Source organism: Pteropus vampyrus, unplaced genomic scaffold (assembly GCF_000151845.1).
Source record: "Pteropus vampyrus isolate Shadow unplaced genomic scaffold, Pvam_2.0 Scaffold33, whole genome shotgun sequence".
Classification (NCBI taxonomy): Eukaryota; Metazoa; Chordata; class Mammalia; order Chiroptera; family Pteropodidae; genus Pteropus; species Pteropus vampyrus.
Genome location: NW_011888814.1, coordinates 3,400,700 through 3,416,417, shown reverse-complemented (window position 1 = coordinate 3,416,417; position 15,718 = coordinate 3,400,700). Strand labels below are relative to the sequence as shown.

The window sequence follows — 15,718 nt, the reverse complement described above, 5'->3', positions numbered from 1 at the left end:
TACACTTTAAACTGATGCATTTTATTGCGCATAAATCATTCCTCTAAAAGTTGACTTCAGAAGAAAAGCAAAGAAAATTTGATAGGGATCTGAAGAGGGAAGTTCTGTTCCTAAAAAGGAGCGAGTAGATGCTGAGGTCTTTGCTCCAGGCATGCTGAGTTTTCATTATGTGAAGGACATCCAAATTGGGAAACCCATAAGGGTCTTGAAATAAAATATCTGTGCTAGCGATACAGATTTAGGGTCATCTGCATACAGAGAGTAGTTGAAATTTAGGACTGGACGAGATTAGCTAAGGAAAAAAATGTAGAGATTGGAGAGAATAGAGCACAGGACAGAATCCTGAGGCTGATTAATATATAAGGAAAGGACAGAGGACACTAATATAAAAGGAATGGGCATGGGAAGAGGTTTCTATAGAAACGTAGAATGGAAAATTTTAAGTTAGGGATGCTGAGGGAAGAGAGGCTCTACGTTGCCTAATACCTCTGAAAAGTAAGTCAAGATCTGAAAAGAGTCCACTGAGCTTTATAGGTCACTAAAATTGCTGACGGGGGTCACAGGGTCAATGGTGACTTTATTTTTGTTCATTTTCTTTCTTGATATGGAAGGAATGGAAGCATGTTTAAGTGTTGATAAAAATAAGCCTATAGAGAGGGATAGTGAAAGGAATAATTCAGTAGTACATTCCTTAGAGAGGCAGAGAGGGATGGGATCCTGGAGAAGAGGTGGAGATTACCCTTGGAGAAGAAGAGGGCCACCTTCTTTCATTTTAGCAGGATTGAAAGTCGAAGGGTTAGATGGGGATGCAGCTGGCTTAGTGCTTCTGATGGCAGAAAGTTGAGGGGATAAGGTGGCCACTGGGTCTATATCTGAGATGCTGTGGTCTGTGCTTTTACAGAGCACCGTGTAGGTTGGAGATGGGCAGAGAGATCAGCTTCAACTCCTCCCAACTAATGATCTTTCTATTGGTCTGATTCTGTAACAGGGATGATCAACATTTTACATGGAATGGGTTTAAGGCTCCTTGCTTTGGGACATCATACACCTTTTATGGTGAGATATTTATTGTTTATTTTTTTGAAAATATATATCACACTTGAAGAAAAGAAAAATATCTCAGGTGGTAAACTAACTTGAATTGTGTGCTTGCTTTCAGCACATTGGCATGGCTCATAACTATAGGAACAGCAGTCAGGCTGTGCAAGCTGTCCGTGATGCTGGCTATGAAATATCTCTGGGTTTGATGCCCAAGTCAATAGGGCCCTTAACATTTGTGTTCACAGGGACTGGCAATGTATCAAAGGTAAACCCCATCTTTCTCTCTGTAAAGCGATCTGAAACTCTGAAAATAACCCAAAGGATGTGGGCGTTTTGTGGGCATTTCAGAGCCCTGCTTTTCAATGAATGGGCATTCTCTTTTTGGTACTTTTCTTATTTATATACTTTTCCCATCGTAAAGAGCAGTCATGGTCCAAATTTATGTTCCTTGCTTTTAGTTGATTCCAAGCTGTGAGAGGCTTTGAATGTCTTTTATTATTATTATTATTATTTTTAGATGGACAACTCATTGTTAATGATGTAAAGATCTGTTCTTCAGGTGATCTGTTTGAACTCTATTGCTGAGATGTCCAAAAGTTGAGAAGTTACCCTGGGATGTAAATTTTTCAAGACAATTTGGAATTTTGCCAATCAGATGTTAAGAAGCTTAATTCAAGACTGGAATTCATACTTTCTTCCTTCTGGGGTGGTTTTAAGAATGCACTTGTAACGAAACCCCTCTCCCCCTGCCAGAGAAGCTTGTGATTATAAAGTAGATCTCTCTTCAATGAAAATATTTTACAAATAGGACATCACTATTTGTATTATGCTATAAAGTAGGCATCTGATTTCTTTTGGAGGAATATGGTTTCCCCATTTGAAATAATTTCTGTAATGGAGCAAAAAGTAAATATTTTATTGTACTCTCAGTTCTAAATACTATTGTTTCTATGCTGAGTAACTTAAGTAAAAAAAATAAAGCCCCTTCTAATGCATGGTGTTCGGACTAGAATAAAAACTGGTTGCAGGCTGTGGGCAAGAAACTCGTCTGTACTTCCATGTTGCAGGGCAGGACAGGTGGAGCTGTATAACTGTGGGGAAATGGATTAGAATCATTGCAGGAATCCATGTTGGTTCTTTTCCTGTTGATTTTTAGATTTTTACTCATGTGTCATTTACAGGGAGCCCAAGAAGTCTTCAATGAACTACCCTGTGAATATGTGGAACCACATGAATTAAAAGAAGTTTCTAAAACTGGTGGTAAGAAGGGAAGGAGGGTGTGACCATAGGTGTTTTTTGCTGTTTTTTTTTTTTAAAGCAATTTCCGTGTTATAATATTTTATCGCCATAAATCTTTATCATTTGTCACCCACTTTATTAATTTCTTTCTCCTCTGCAAGACCTGAGAAAAGTGTATGGAACAGTGTTAAGTCGCCATCATCATCTTGTCAGGAAAACAGATGGTACATATGATCCCGTAGAATATGACAAATATCCTGAGCGCTACATAACTCGTTTTAATACCGATGTGAGTATCGTACTTGGCTTTTGAGTTGGTTGCTCATGATACATAATAGCCAGGCTGTTTTCAAGGAGAGAAATTCCAAACGTGTACATTGGTTTTCATATTGACTTGTTGTGAGTCCCTTGGGTATCATGAGTTGGCCTTAGGAACTGTTGGCTTTTATTGATGTTTGGAGTGGCCTTTGCTGAGTGGTTTTGGTGGTTTCTGTGGCTATGCTCTTTGCTTCACTGTCTCTGTTTCTACTTTAGGTCAGCATGTGCCTAATAGCTCTAAAACATTTCCTGTGGATGACTTTTCTGTATTTATCCTGGACTAGTTATTACTGTTGGCAAAGCACAATGTCTATGAGATTTGATCTCGACATAGGTTTATTACTTCTATGGCCACGAATTGCAATTATACCCTCAGCCAGATGTCTTAAAATGCATACCATTGATTATAGGGGCCCAGGGCAAAATAATATAACTATATAAGCACAGACCCATCCCCACTGTACAAAAAAATTAAAATCCTTCTAATGGGGACACACTAGCCTCATCTTATAAGAACAATATGTTTGTGTGTTTTATAGTTTTTGGTCATTCAACAGTCCTCCTCAAAATAAACCAACAAAAAATAAACAAAGCAAAAAATGCATGCATTTGTGATGAGAAGGAATGTTTTAAGTAATTTTGAATATGTTTGAACAACATAGCATTTTTAGATTCTAGCATGAAACTTAGTGTTATAGCATGTAAAGCATGTTATAGAAAAGGATTCTTACCTGTAGCTTGTGAATTCTTGAGATGCCTGAGAAAGAAAAATTACGAAACCAGTCTCAAACTGAAAAAATTTGAATCTAGTAGATTTTCATCCCTTCTCTTTTTCCAATCACAGAAGTATTGGTGATTGGCTGCATTAAAACTTATAATGACCTAGTTACCATGTATGCATGTATGCAGCACATTTTCCATGGAGCTTACAGATGTTATCTGATTTAATCTTCACAGCATTCCTTTGGTGAATGGGGTACATATGATCCCCATATGGCAGGTAAGGAAAACAGATCCCAGAGAAGTTGAGGTAGCCTGATTTAGATCATACTCTACTGGTGGCTGAGCTGTAAATAGAGTGCTAGGTCACCTGATTCTCTGTCCTTATTTTTTTCTTGGCTATGCAATATACTAAAGAGCAAAAATATTAATACATTTATATTTAAATATTTATCATTGGGAATATTACACTGAAATCTGGGTGGCCGTTTATTGTTTTTGACCCAGAAGATGGCCACTGACCTGGCAAATAACAAAATCAGTTTGAAGTAACATTAAATTATTCCTCATGGACTTTACTGATAGCTCTCTTTCAGCACACTACATTGAAATATACTATTTCCTTGTTTGTTGAACTTGGAACTTGCTTTACAGATTGCACCCTATACAACTTGTTTTATTAATGGAATCTACTGGGAGCAAAACACCCCTCGTCTACTAACCCGCCAAGATGCTCAAAGCCTCCTGGCTCCAGTCAAGTCTTCAGTTGTCGGTGTGGAAGGCTGCCCTGCATTGCCACACAAGTAAGGAGTTGACTTCAGCAATGACGGCAGTTTTTAGCAGGGCCCACTATTAGGGTATCACACATAGGGGATCCACAAATCACAGGGCTTGACTGTTAATGACTAGTCTGCCTTACCTTACTTGACCTCTTGAGAGCATTTGACAGTTAACCTTCCCATCCTCTTGAAACTCTTAACTTCTGTGACTCCGCATGCAGCTCAGAAGTAACCTCCTCAGTGAAGTCCTTTTCTCCCCATTACCATCTCTTTCTAGTCTGTTTCTCGGTTTCTTTTTCTGAAGTTCATGATTATTTATTTTTCAGTGTGTATGATTTTCCCCCTCCTACTTGCACTTATCATCTTACGGAGAGGGGCCCGACTTATCTCGGTTACAAGTACCCAGTACATTTCCTGACACATGTATTCAAATTATTAAATGTCCAATTAACCAATAAATATTTGTGGAACACCTGGTCTATCTAGCCTTCTGCTGAGTAAAGATAGAGGAGAGTAACTGTATGGTTGCTGCCTTCAGGCATGTAGCTGGCATCAAGTCAATGCCAAGGGAATGCTAGGAGCAATTAATATCGCAAGAGTTTAGAAGAAAGTGGGAAAGCAGAGCCTTAAGAGGGAGGAGTGAAGAGAATGACAGTTTCAAGGGACAGGATTGCTGCTTGATAAATATGGAGTGACCAAAACACAGCTGACACAACGAGTGGGACACTCTAACTCCAGTATAGGGTTTATATGGACAAGTGGTAATTGAAGGTTAGGCAGGGAGATTGTGGTCAACCTCAAAGGATTTCAAATGCTGGGCTAAGACTTTCATTCATAATTCTAGTGATTTCTATGTAATAACATCTAAAGTTATGTAGTACTAAGCAGAATACAGAGAGAGTTGGCTAAGTAGATTAAGTTTAGGCTGTTGTCAGTGATATCTCTAGAGAAGGGATTTTCTACTTTTCTTTCTTTTCCTTTCCTCCCTTCCCCCCTCCTTCCTTGTGAAGGCTGAAACTCATGGTAGGGAGATGCTGTGCACCCCAGAAGAACACAGCGAGCTGTGGGAAAAGGAGCTGACAGCCTAGGCATTTACCTTGAAAATTGTTCCAAGCACCTTTCATTTTTATTCATTTTTCATCTTGTTGGAGACTTTAGAGTTACATGCTCTGATCTAAGTGCTGATGTTGTTTTCAGACTTGTGGCAATATGTGACATTTCAGCTGACACAGGAGGGTCTATCGAGTTTATGACCGAGTGTACAACAATAGAGCGTCCCTTTTGCATGTATGATGCAGACCAACATATTATTCATGACAGGTGAGTTTGCTAAAGCTGTTAGGTGGTAAGAAACACATAAAAATACATCATTTACTTACCTTTATGTACTAGTCTTAAAATACTCAATATTTTACATCTTTACCAAGACTATGAAAATTCCAGAGGTATCCTAAAACATATTTAAAAATTTAGTAGAAAACCCACGGGCAAATATGTACACTTAAATCCATATATAATATATTTAAATGGGAGGTGGGTTGCTGAAGAAGAAAAAGTTTTATTTGAAGACTCTTGTTTATTTTTCATATACTTTGGTACAAAATTACAAATGATTACGAATCAAATGTAATGAAGTAGACATCTGGAAAAGCTGGAATTTCAAGTAACATTTTGTACTCCCAAATAAAGCATATTGCTTCTCCTAGTGTTGAAGGCTCTGGGATTCTGATGTGTTCCATTGACAATTTGCCAGCACAGCTTCCAATTGAAGCTACAGAATACTTTGGTGACATGCTTTATCCTTATGTCGAAGAAATGGTAAGTAGACCGAGAGCATCTGCAACAACTCTGTGGCTTTAAATAGAACTGCAGAGTGATCTTATGAATGATCTGGTCTTCAATATCTAAGAAATCTGTTGTAAAGTGAAATGCCAGCCCTTTCCTCAAGTACTTACTGACACTCGTATTTTACATATTCTGTTTTCTTGTCTAATGGGGAATATGCTTATAAAACTGCCTTTACGCTTAGTTACAATTGCGTTTGCCTCTCATTAAGCATGTTTTAGTAAGAGTATTCATGACATGTAAGATAACATTGGCTTTGTTTTCAGTTTTTTCTGCTTTCTAGGTCAATTCATATTGGGGCATTCTTACTATACTGTGATTAAGAGATTTGAAAAGTCAGAAATACAGAAAATTTTATTAGGTATTAGTCACTAATGCTTAGTTAAGTGACAGCTTTTCCTGAGGAAATGTATTTTTCACTGTGATTAGTGACTGACTACTGAAATACTGTATTATTTAAATTTCATTTTCTTTGCCAAAGTTAAACTTTTTTAATTCAGTATTTATCTTAAGTCATCATACTCAACCTGCATTATTTATTTCTATTGCTAATGGCTGTCTGCCTCTGGCGATGAGTCCAAAGGTGTGATTCAGTGGCTCTTGTCTTTTTCATTTAAAGTCGCATTCAGGTGTTCTTTCACTAAAATGGGACAGTAGTTATGGGGCATGAATAAATGAAACTGTCCGTGATCTTCTTTTCTTTCATATACTATTCAGTTTTGATTTTTTGTTTTTCCTCCTGGACTATGTCAGCAGGGAAATGTAATAGGCTTTAGAAAATTCGGGCAATAGGCATTATCATAGTTGCATAATATTACACTGCATCTACTATGTGCCAGGCAGCATTTAAATTACTTTATATATTTTAATTTTTACATATTTATGAGAGCCCTATCAGGTAGATACCATAATTAAACCCATTTTACCGATTAGGAAACTGAGGCATTAAAAAGTTAAGGGCTGTAAAGGGTGGCTGCTTCAGTGCTGGATCTGCAGTGTGTCTGGAATTGGTGCTGAGGGCTTAAGGAAAGTAGCATGAGGAGAGTACAAATGCCAGGATTTACTGCAGACATCAACTTGCTTTACGGCCTGAGCAGGGCACTCACTTCCTTTCTGAGCTTTAGATGCTTCACCTGTAACATAAGACGATTGTTGTATATAATCTTAATGGTCCCTGTCATTCTAACATTTTGTACTGTAGATGTCTAAAGGCTGAAAGGCATGTATATATATATAAAAAAAGTGATAATAAGTTGTTCAGATGTTCACCATTTTCAATGATTTTCATTCATTTCCCTCTGGCGTCGTTGACCTGAAGACTTAATAACTTCCTTTAGTCAGTTCAGTGAAGTTTTCAATTTCAGGTATTGTTAGTTCTAAAATTTTTATTTGGTTCTCTCTCTTTTTTTTTTTTTCTCTTTCTCTGCTGAGACTTCCTATCTTTTCATTTATTTTTAGTATACTTTATCACATGGAACATGGCTATAAAAGCTGCTTTACAGTCTCTGCCTCATATTTCAAAAATTCTAGGTGAACTTGGTGTTGAACTTTATTGATTATCTTTTTCCTTGAAAATGGGTCAGGTTATAGTTTTCTTAAATTGAATGATTTTGGATCGTGTCCTGGGTGATGTGAATAGTTGTGCTGTGGAGATTCTGGATTGTTAAATTTCTCTGAAAAGCGTTGCTTTTTTTGTTTGTTTGTTTTTGGATTTAGCAGGCAGTTAAATTGGCTCGACAAACTGAAAATTCTGTCTCACCTGAGTTGGGAGGTAGCTCACATAAAAGTTCAGCTCCTTTTTATTTTTCTGGGCTGTTGGTAGCTGGCCTGCATGCATTCAGTTCCGGGGTCATACAGAGACTCAGAACAGAGTTTATACAGAAATGTGGCTTCACTTTTTCCGAATCTGCTTTTTTTCTTGGCCTTCCCTGGAGGCTGTGGTTGTCCTGGGTTCCATTCCTGTTTCCTTCAATCAGAAAGTCAGAGAACTTGTTGCAATTCTTTTTTCTCTTCGCACTATACAGCCCATCCTCAGGGTGATGCCGAAAGAAAGAGAAACTCACCTGCTGTGCTAATTATTTCTTTTAAGTTTTGACGCTTTTCCCCAAGCTGCCTGCTATTCTTCGTTCTCTGAAGCCCTCATGTAGTTAGTTTTTCTTTGTATTTTGTTTAGCGTTTATCAGTCGGAGGAATGGTCTGCTAGAGCTTAGTCCCTTGTACCTAAAGTATAACTCCCCAGTCGTAATGCCTTGATTGAATCAACCGGACTCCAGCAGAGGTTTGGAGTAGCTAGAAGAGCTATTGGTTAGCCCTTGGCTTTAATTCATCTTTTTGAATGTTAAAATCAGGCCTTTCAATGCAACTCTTACCTTATTAGACTGAGCTGTGAAAAATGTTGAATAACGTTTTGCCTTGTGTATAGATTTGTTAATTTCTTAAAATGTCTTTTTCTTCGGCTGCTCTGACATCATTTACCACTCTAAGAAGTTGTTACAAGCCATTTTCAACTCAAAAATCATTATGTTTCAAGATTTCAATTATAAGTTTATTTCTTTTGGACCTTTGAACACAGTTTTTCATTCCTATTTGTCCTTAATCAAAATTGCCATGCATTCTGTACTATTGATCTCACATAAATGTTAGGAGAAAAGCAAGCCAGTTTAATACATTCTCAGTAAGATGTGATTAGCCCATGCAACTGATGAGGAATAAGTGCATTTCTTAAATAAAATTTTCATTAAGGAAGAAAATATAATTTTTTACATTATATAATAGTATCAAATATTAAAGTGTCACAGATAAGTGATCCATAAGTGTACAGCCTGATAAATTGTCACAAAGACTCTAACATGAACACAACATAGGTAAAAAATAGAATAATGTTGGCATTCCAGAAACCCTGTGCCTCTCCCAGTACTATGCCACTCTCCTTCTTCAAGGCACCTATTGTCTTGACTTCTAACTGTGGATTAGTTTTGCCTTTTGGGAGGAATTTTTATTTTTGCAACATGTTAACCAGAGTTTAAACTTCTCATAATTCTAGTAAATTCCTCGGGACTGTTCATATTCTTTGCTTTACTCTTTTCTTGGTTTTCAGTCAATTCTTATCACTTCTAGTGCCTGTTTATTTTTGACTGACTGCTGGATATTGTATATGTAAAATTTCAGAGATGAATTGAGATTTTGGATGTTGTGGTAATTTTCTCCAGAGAAGATTTCCTGGAGAAAGGCTAGGAAAAAATCATCTCAATTCAGTTTGGGGTGGAAGCGATTCAAAGCTGGGCTTTAGTCCTTGAAGAACTGAAATTTTCCAATTTACCATTTATTTTAGAATATAGTTTTTCAGGAAACCAAATGAAAATCTGTTACTGGATAGAATTCTCTTCAGCAGAACTTAAACTCCAGTTTTTGTTGTCCTATTGTTTAAAGTCAGCCGGAAGCTCTTCTGAGTTTCTCAGTCTCTGCTGCTTTCTGCTCAACTTCTCAGCATCCACTGCATCCACATGGCAGCTACGCCTAAGAAAAGTGGTGCCAACTGTTGGACACATCTCTCTGGGCTTCCTTCTACAGAATTACAGCGCAGCACGTCTTTACTGCCTTTTGAACATAAAAACTGAGGCTTTTTTATATTTTACTAAGTTTTATTCAATGGAATGAGTGGTTAGAATATACAATATGCATTGTATAAGAAAAGAGCAATGTATATTTTCCATCACCATTGCTTGATGGAAAATATACATTAAAAAAGGTGATGTGTTTATACCTATGTAAATCAATAGTTGATAAGCTTTGAGGCACTGTGACAAGGTGAAGAATGTCAGGCAGTGAGGTTTTGGACATTTTTGGTCAGCACTGAGGCAAGTGGTATTGCTTAGATGTCTGACGAGTAAACCAACTTCTCTAAATTGTCACACCATTTTCATTTATACATCACTGTAGTTCTCCAGACAGTGTGGTGGAATTGCCTTTGGGGCATCTATCTCAGCATTCATTCTTTAAGGACATTCATTCTTTTGTGAAAACGGATGACTGTCTCTATTTTGTAGTCTTGAGATATATATATGTGTGTGTATATATATATATATATATATATATATGCCTGCTTATAACTAAAATATTAAGTATATTGTCTGTCTACTTTTCTGATAACTGTATGGAAACTGTATTTTAAGTATATACACTCTTTCCCTACATCTCCCCTCAGATTCTCCTTTTTGACTTAGGGTCCCTATGTATTCTGTACCATTGCAGGGCACACACTATTGTTTTGAACCAATATAGAATTTTTGTTTTAGTTGAATTCAATAGGTATTTATTGTCTGTTAGAACAAGGCACACACGTGAATGAAGAGAATTAAAACACAGCTTCTGACCTACAGAAGCACGAGGTCCTGGAAAGGGATGAGACAAGTGTGTCTTCCAGCCATAAGGTAGAATGTGACAACCATTAGAAAGAGGCGACATTTGAGCTGGCTCTTGATAGATGTATGGGATCCATTCATTTGCATGAGAGTGGGAGGCACACTGTGATGAAGACAGGAGAGCAAAGGTGGGAGTTAATTTAATTTGGGGATTCTGTGAGTTGTTAAGTATGATGTAGCAATGGTAAGTATGCTGGGCAAAAGGTCTTAACATCAGGGTAAATAGCTTGAAATTACAGGGAAGAATGATGAGCTCTCAAAGGTGTTATATGTGAAAGTGACAAGGCATACCATATGCTTCAGGGTTCTTATAATGGTTGAATTCTAGCAAAGGAGATTGTTGCTGTAGTAATTGAGCAGGCTTTTGTTGTCTTTTATGTTTGTTTTTATGTGAACTCATGACAATTATTTAGCTTTCTTGGGGGAAAAATCCACTGAACTTGAAATAATTATTGTATGTATCCACTAATATATTAATTGAATATTTGCCATTTTATAATGTAGCAGGCATATGGCAAGATGCCAAGTGCAGTTTCTACCTTCAAGGCATGCTTGGGGGCAAATTTTGGTAAAGACTCCACAGAGGAGGCAAATCTTCAGCTGTACCTTGGAGGACAAAGAGTGGGAGTTCAAGGTAGAGGAACAGCATGTGGGGCATGTGAAAGCATGTTGCAGATAAGCATCTCCACGTGGTTAATAGGACTGAAGTGTTGGGTATGAGGCAAAATGGAGGGTTGAGGTTGGAGAGGCAGAACCAGCCTGTGGAAAGTCTTCTGGGTCACCTAGGGAGCTAGAAACTTTATCTTGAAGGCAAGGAAAAGCTACCAAGTTATTTTAAATAGGCACAGGAGAAATAATCAGATTTGTATTTTAGACTGGAGATAAATGGAAGGAAGAAAGGTTCCCATGGTCCCAGTAAGGTGTAAATAAAGCTGTAGAATTAGAGACAAAGAGCAGAGAGAGTTCAAAGTTTAACTATATGCTGAATGAAATTCAAATCTCATTTGGCTTCTGGCCTGTAGACAGGGTTGGTAGGTAGAGGAGTCAGCTTGAGAAGAGAATACTTCAAAGGTGCCTGGGAGAAATAAACAGTGTGGAGACCCCCAGGTGTGTTAGTTCCACGAGCTTCCCAAAGAAAGAATGCTATGGCTTATCTTAACTTTTTTTTTAATGTCTATATCCTAGAAATAGATAGCCTTAGGTGTCTTGTGTTTTAGATACATGAGAGTAGTTTTACATTTATTTTAATACAGTAAATAAATACTCTCCTGCCAGCATCTGGTGGGTGCACTTTACTCTTTCTTAGTTGAGTGAGTGCTAGACCTTAGCCTATGGATAAGGGTGGAATGATCATCTCATTGGCTCCAATGCCCTGACCATCAGAAGCAACAGTACTGATTTATATGACATATATGATTTTATGATTTTACCCCTTGGCAGTGTAGTCAAGAGCTGGATACCTTCAAAGAAAAATAGGAGTACTAGAAGGTTGCTGAGATGTTAATAGGAGAGATGTGGTTTTTGTTGTTGGCCATCTGGCTCGTTCTTCTGAGAGATAATGGGAAGAGTGTAGATGCATCTTTAAGGTCTACTTGGTCAAGTCACTTTCCCTGGCACTTTTGAAATGCTGATGTGCCTTTATATGCAGAACTAGTACTCACCTGAGGGAGATTCACTATTGTAAGATTGGCTTGCTGTCTGGAAGGCCTATTGTCTACTTCTAATAGAACATCTTGCACCTTTGAAATGGGCCCTTAGTCGGAAGACTATGGCTATAAAGATTGTGGTGATATTTGCCAGCATGCTCAATATGACATATTTAACTGGTGGGGAAGGATAACTTGTTTTCAGCAAGTTATGTTTTCAGCAAGCAGATAATTGTAGTCAAATTTTAGTTTTAAAATTGGAGCTTGTGTTGAAGCAGCATGTTCTCATGGGGCAGAATTTACTGCTTGTACAAGACTTCTATTACCAATTATTTACATTCAGTGGTCTTCAGAAAACTTTTCTAATTTTTTTTCTTTTGACTAATATTTTATCATGGATACAAACACCAAGAAGCCTTCTTTACAATGTCATTTATCTATGACCAATCTCATTTCCTTTCAGATATTATCGGATGCAACACAGCCTCTTGAAAGTCAGAATTTTTCTCCTGTGGTGAGAGATGTAAGTTATGAAATTATTTTTTCCTATGAATGTATTTTTTTTCATCACCAACCTCTCTCTCCTCTTTCCCTTCCCTTTCTCTCTCTCCATCTTTTTCTATCAGTCATGAGCCCAAGTTTGTGGGACTAAAATGTGGATATTAAAGAAATGTCTTGTATACATTTAGGCAGTGATTACATCCAACGGTACATTGCCTGATAAGTATAAATATATCCAGAAACTCCGAGAGAGCAGGTAAGCATTGTTCTTATCTTGGTCTTATAAGTATTTCTTTAATGTTTCAATGTGAGTTCATGAGACTGGCTTTATACAAGATGTAAATTTTGGAAATGTCTATAAATATAGGCCATCCTAACTAAATGACTGGCTGAAATCAGAGTGAATTATTTTCTCCTGAGCAGTCTTGTTCTTTTTGGGCTTTCTAATATCTTATGTAGACTTATGTATAAGCAAGCAAAAGTCTAAAAGTGCTTTCCTTGGGGTGTCTTTGTCTGACATTTGCATGTTGCCATGTCTCAGTGACTTTCTCAAATGAAAGTGAGCTCACTAACCCTTTCCATGGTGCTTTCAGTCTGGATTTTTGTTGAAGGTTTGGACTCTTTTGTTTAGTATAATGTTTAGGAAAGTGGGCTCTTGGTTGGAAATTACGAGTCGTGAAGAAAGAAAATGATCAGAGGTCAATTTTCCCTGGGGATTTTGGCACCTAGGAGGAAGGTGCCAAAAAATAACCTGGTAAATCTGCCCAAGAGAATAGTTATAGAAATGTACTCAGCTAAGGCCCTTGTTTCCTTAATTGATTTTTTTACTCCAAGTTTGAAAACATTAGCATTTCTTGGAATATTCTGGTCCACTTCAGCTGATTGCACTCGATTTGTGTTTATACATGATCTATTCATATTGAACAAAATAACCCATGCATTAAATTCTCAGGAGAGACCAGAGTGGGAAAATTAATAACAGACAAACCAGCAAACAAACTGCCTTATCTTCTTTCTCAGCTGTTCTACCTACAAGAAGTAAATAAAGATCAAGTATATTACGTTATGCTTTTTCTGTATGTGTTAGTTTACTTGTAGTTACTTTTTACACATCAATGAAATATTTTGGCATAAGACAGCAAGAGCGTATAATTTGTTTGTTCGTTTGTTTGTTTTTTTAATGCAGCCAGCTCTATAACCCCATAGGGGAGTTTCTTATAAGGGACGCGTCACATGCATTTGTTTTTCATAGCTCCCTGTATCTTTTGATTCTCGTCACCTGATGATCTCTTATATTACTAATCCTAATGACGTGTGTAACATGACCAGTCACGAAGATGTCTTCATTCTTACAGACCGTATTTCATGTAGCAGCAGGTGTACTTGGCTCCAATTGCTAGGACTGCCTGCCCTCCTTCCCTGGTAGAATCTTGCACCCTGCCTTATTCTTATGTCCTCTTCATCATTTAGCACAGTGCTTATTAACCTGGATTGTCTGAGGGTGCTGATGAGACAGACACTAGTAGAATCTAGGAGTGAGTCTTTAAAAATGTATTTTGAGCACTTTATATTTAGACATCAAAATAATAATTACAGAAATTAAAGAAAATGTCATTCGAAAAGATATACAATAACCAAATAATAATGGTTCTTTCAGGAGGCGAAATGTCTTGGAGGTGGAAGTTAAAGGAGACTTCGCCTCATTGGTAGTATGAGTGTTGGGGGTGAAGAGGGACAGCGACATTTTATATTTATTTTAATTCACTTATCATTGGTGTTTAAGAGATGTCCTGGCCTAAAATATCCCAACATAGCCTGCTGCTCAAGTCCCTGGCACCAGGCCATTTCCAGGGTTTTACACTGTTATCTGGGAATTTGATTCAAAAGAACTTTTATAGATAAGACAGATTAGACTGAGCATTAATGGGTTTATGAAGATAAGTAAAGCTTAGTCCCTGCCTTGAAGGTCATATTTTGTTGGAAAGAAAAAGAGTTATCTGTTAGGAAGGTACAAATGCTAACAGAATAAACTGTTAAGTTCAAGAATTAAAATCCTGCCTAGTAAATCATCTTAGATTACTACATTTGACACATGGCATTTATGATTTCAAAGTTATGATTTCAACTGTTCTCAAGTGAACCTAAAAGATAAATGACCAAACATAGCTAATATGGATAATAATAATAATTTCCTCCTCAGATTGTTGTCTCCTCAGATTATTCAGAGGAGTAAATAAGGTTTCTGAGGTAAAGCCCCTAGCGTAATTTTAAATAATGTTCCCAAAAGGACAGTGTGTGAGACAAGTCACTCAACCGTGAGTAAGACAAGCCATGGTCCAGCATCTAAGCCTCACCAGTCGAATTTTTTAAAGTCTATGGACAAGCACCCCAGCGATGTCGAGGTCTACTGTTTATTGTACAAAAGCTAAAATAATTCATAAAAAATGTTAGTATGGGAAACTTCCATTGAGGTTCTTATTATGAATAATGTGGGAAAAATTATTGCTTCATAGCCTAAGTTTTAGTTTGGTAACCAAAGGACAGCAAGATTTTGTTATTTACATTTTTTTTTCTTTGATTAAATGATTCCCTTGTCCCTCACCATTTCTTTCTTTTTTTAAATAGGGAACTTGCTCAGTCACTTTCAATGACTACCAAGAAAAAGGTCTTGGTTCTTGGAAGTGGTTATGTATCTGAGCCTGTACTGGAATATCTGTCGAGAGATGACAACATAGAAATAACAGTAGGTAAATAAGCCCTAATTTTTCTTTTTTTTTAAAAAGAGGAAAAACTTATTTCATAGCATGTTTACTCTGAATTTTAAATGACTATTTAGTTTCTAAACTTTGAAAAATTATTTTTTAGAGATTTAAAATGTGTTTTGCTCTCTAATGGAAGGAAATCTAAAAATTGGACTTTTTAATTCTTGACTAGGCTCTGACATAAAGAATCAAATTGAACAGTTAGGCAAGAAATATAACATTAGTCCTGTTATCATGGACATTGGTAAACAAGAAGAGAAATTGGTCTCCTTGGTGGCAACACAAGATCTTGTCATCAGGTTAGTATCTAGCAAGAAATGGTTGTCATATATTTTGTTGTTGCTATTTCTCTTTCCTTATTTTCTCTTGTCTTCTGTTCTCTAAGTAAACTTTTTAGTTGAATTGTGCGTTGAGAAAGGTGCACAAATCCTAAGTGTACAGTCCAA

At 37.1% G+C, this 15,718-nt stretch overlaps 1 protein-coding gene across 6 annotated transcripts in view; it reads left to right on the top strand.

The window, feature by feature from the left end:
* Positions 1-15,718, top strand: part of AASS (aminoadipate-semialdehyde synthase) — a 53,075-nt gene that overhangs the window by 17,412 nt on the left and 19,945 nt on the right. For 5 of the 6 annotated variants that reach the window (XM_023528880.1, XM_011357162.2, XM_023528879.1 and 2 more), the window contains 11 exons: positions 989-1,056; positions 1,160-1,306; positions 2,223-2,301; positions 2,442-2,569; positions 3,973-4,121; positions 5,295-5,417; positions 5,804-5,915; positions 12,473-12,532; positions 12,699-12,766; positions 15,136-15,257; positions 15,445-15,571. In XM_023528880.1, coding sequence (XP_023384648.1) covers positions 989-1,056; positions 1,160-1,306; positions 2,223-2,301; positions 2,442-2,569; positions 3,973-4,121; positions 5,295-5,417; positions 5,804-5,915; positions 12,473-12,532; positions 12,699-12,766; positions 15,136-15,257; positions 15,445-15,571 — 1,183 coding nt within the window. The remainder of the gene's footprint in view (positions 1-988; positions 1,057-1,159; positions 1,307-2,222; positions 2,302-2,441; positions 2,570-3,972; positions 4,122-5,294; positions 5,418-5,803; positions 5,916-12,472; positions 12,533-12,698; positions 12,767-15,135; positions 15,258-15,444; positions 15,572-15,718) is intronic. The other variant, XM_023528881.1, reaches the window with a different exon arrangement.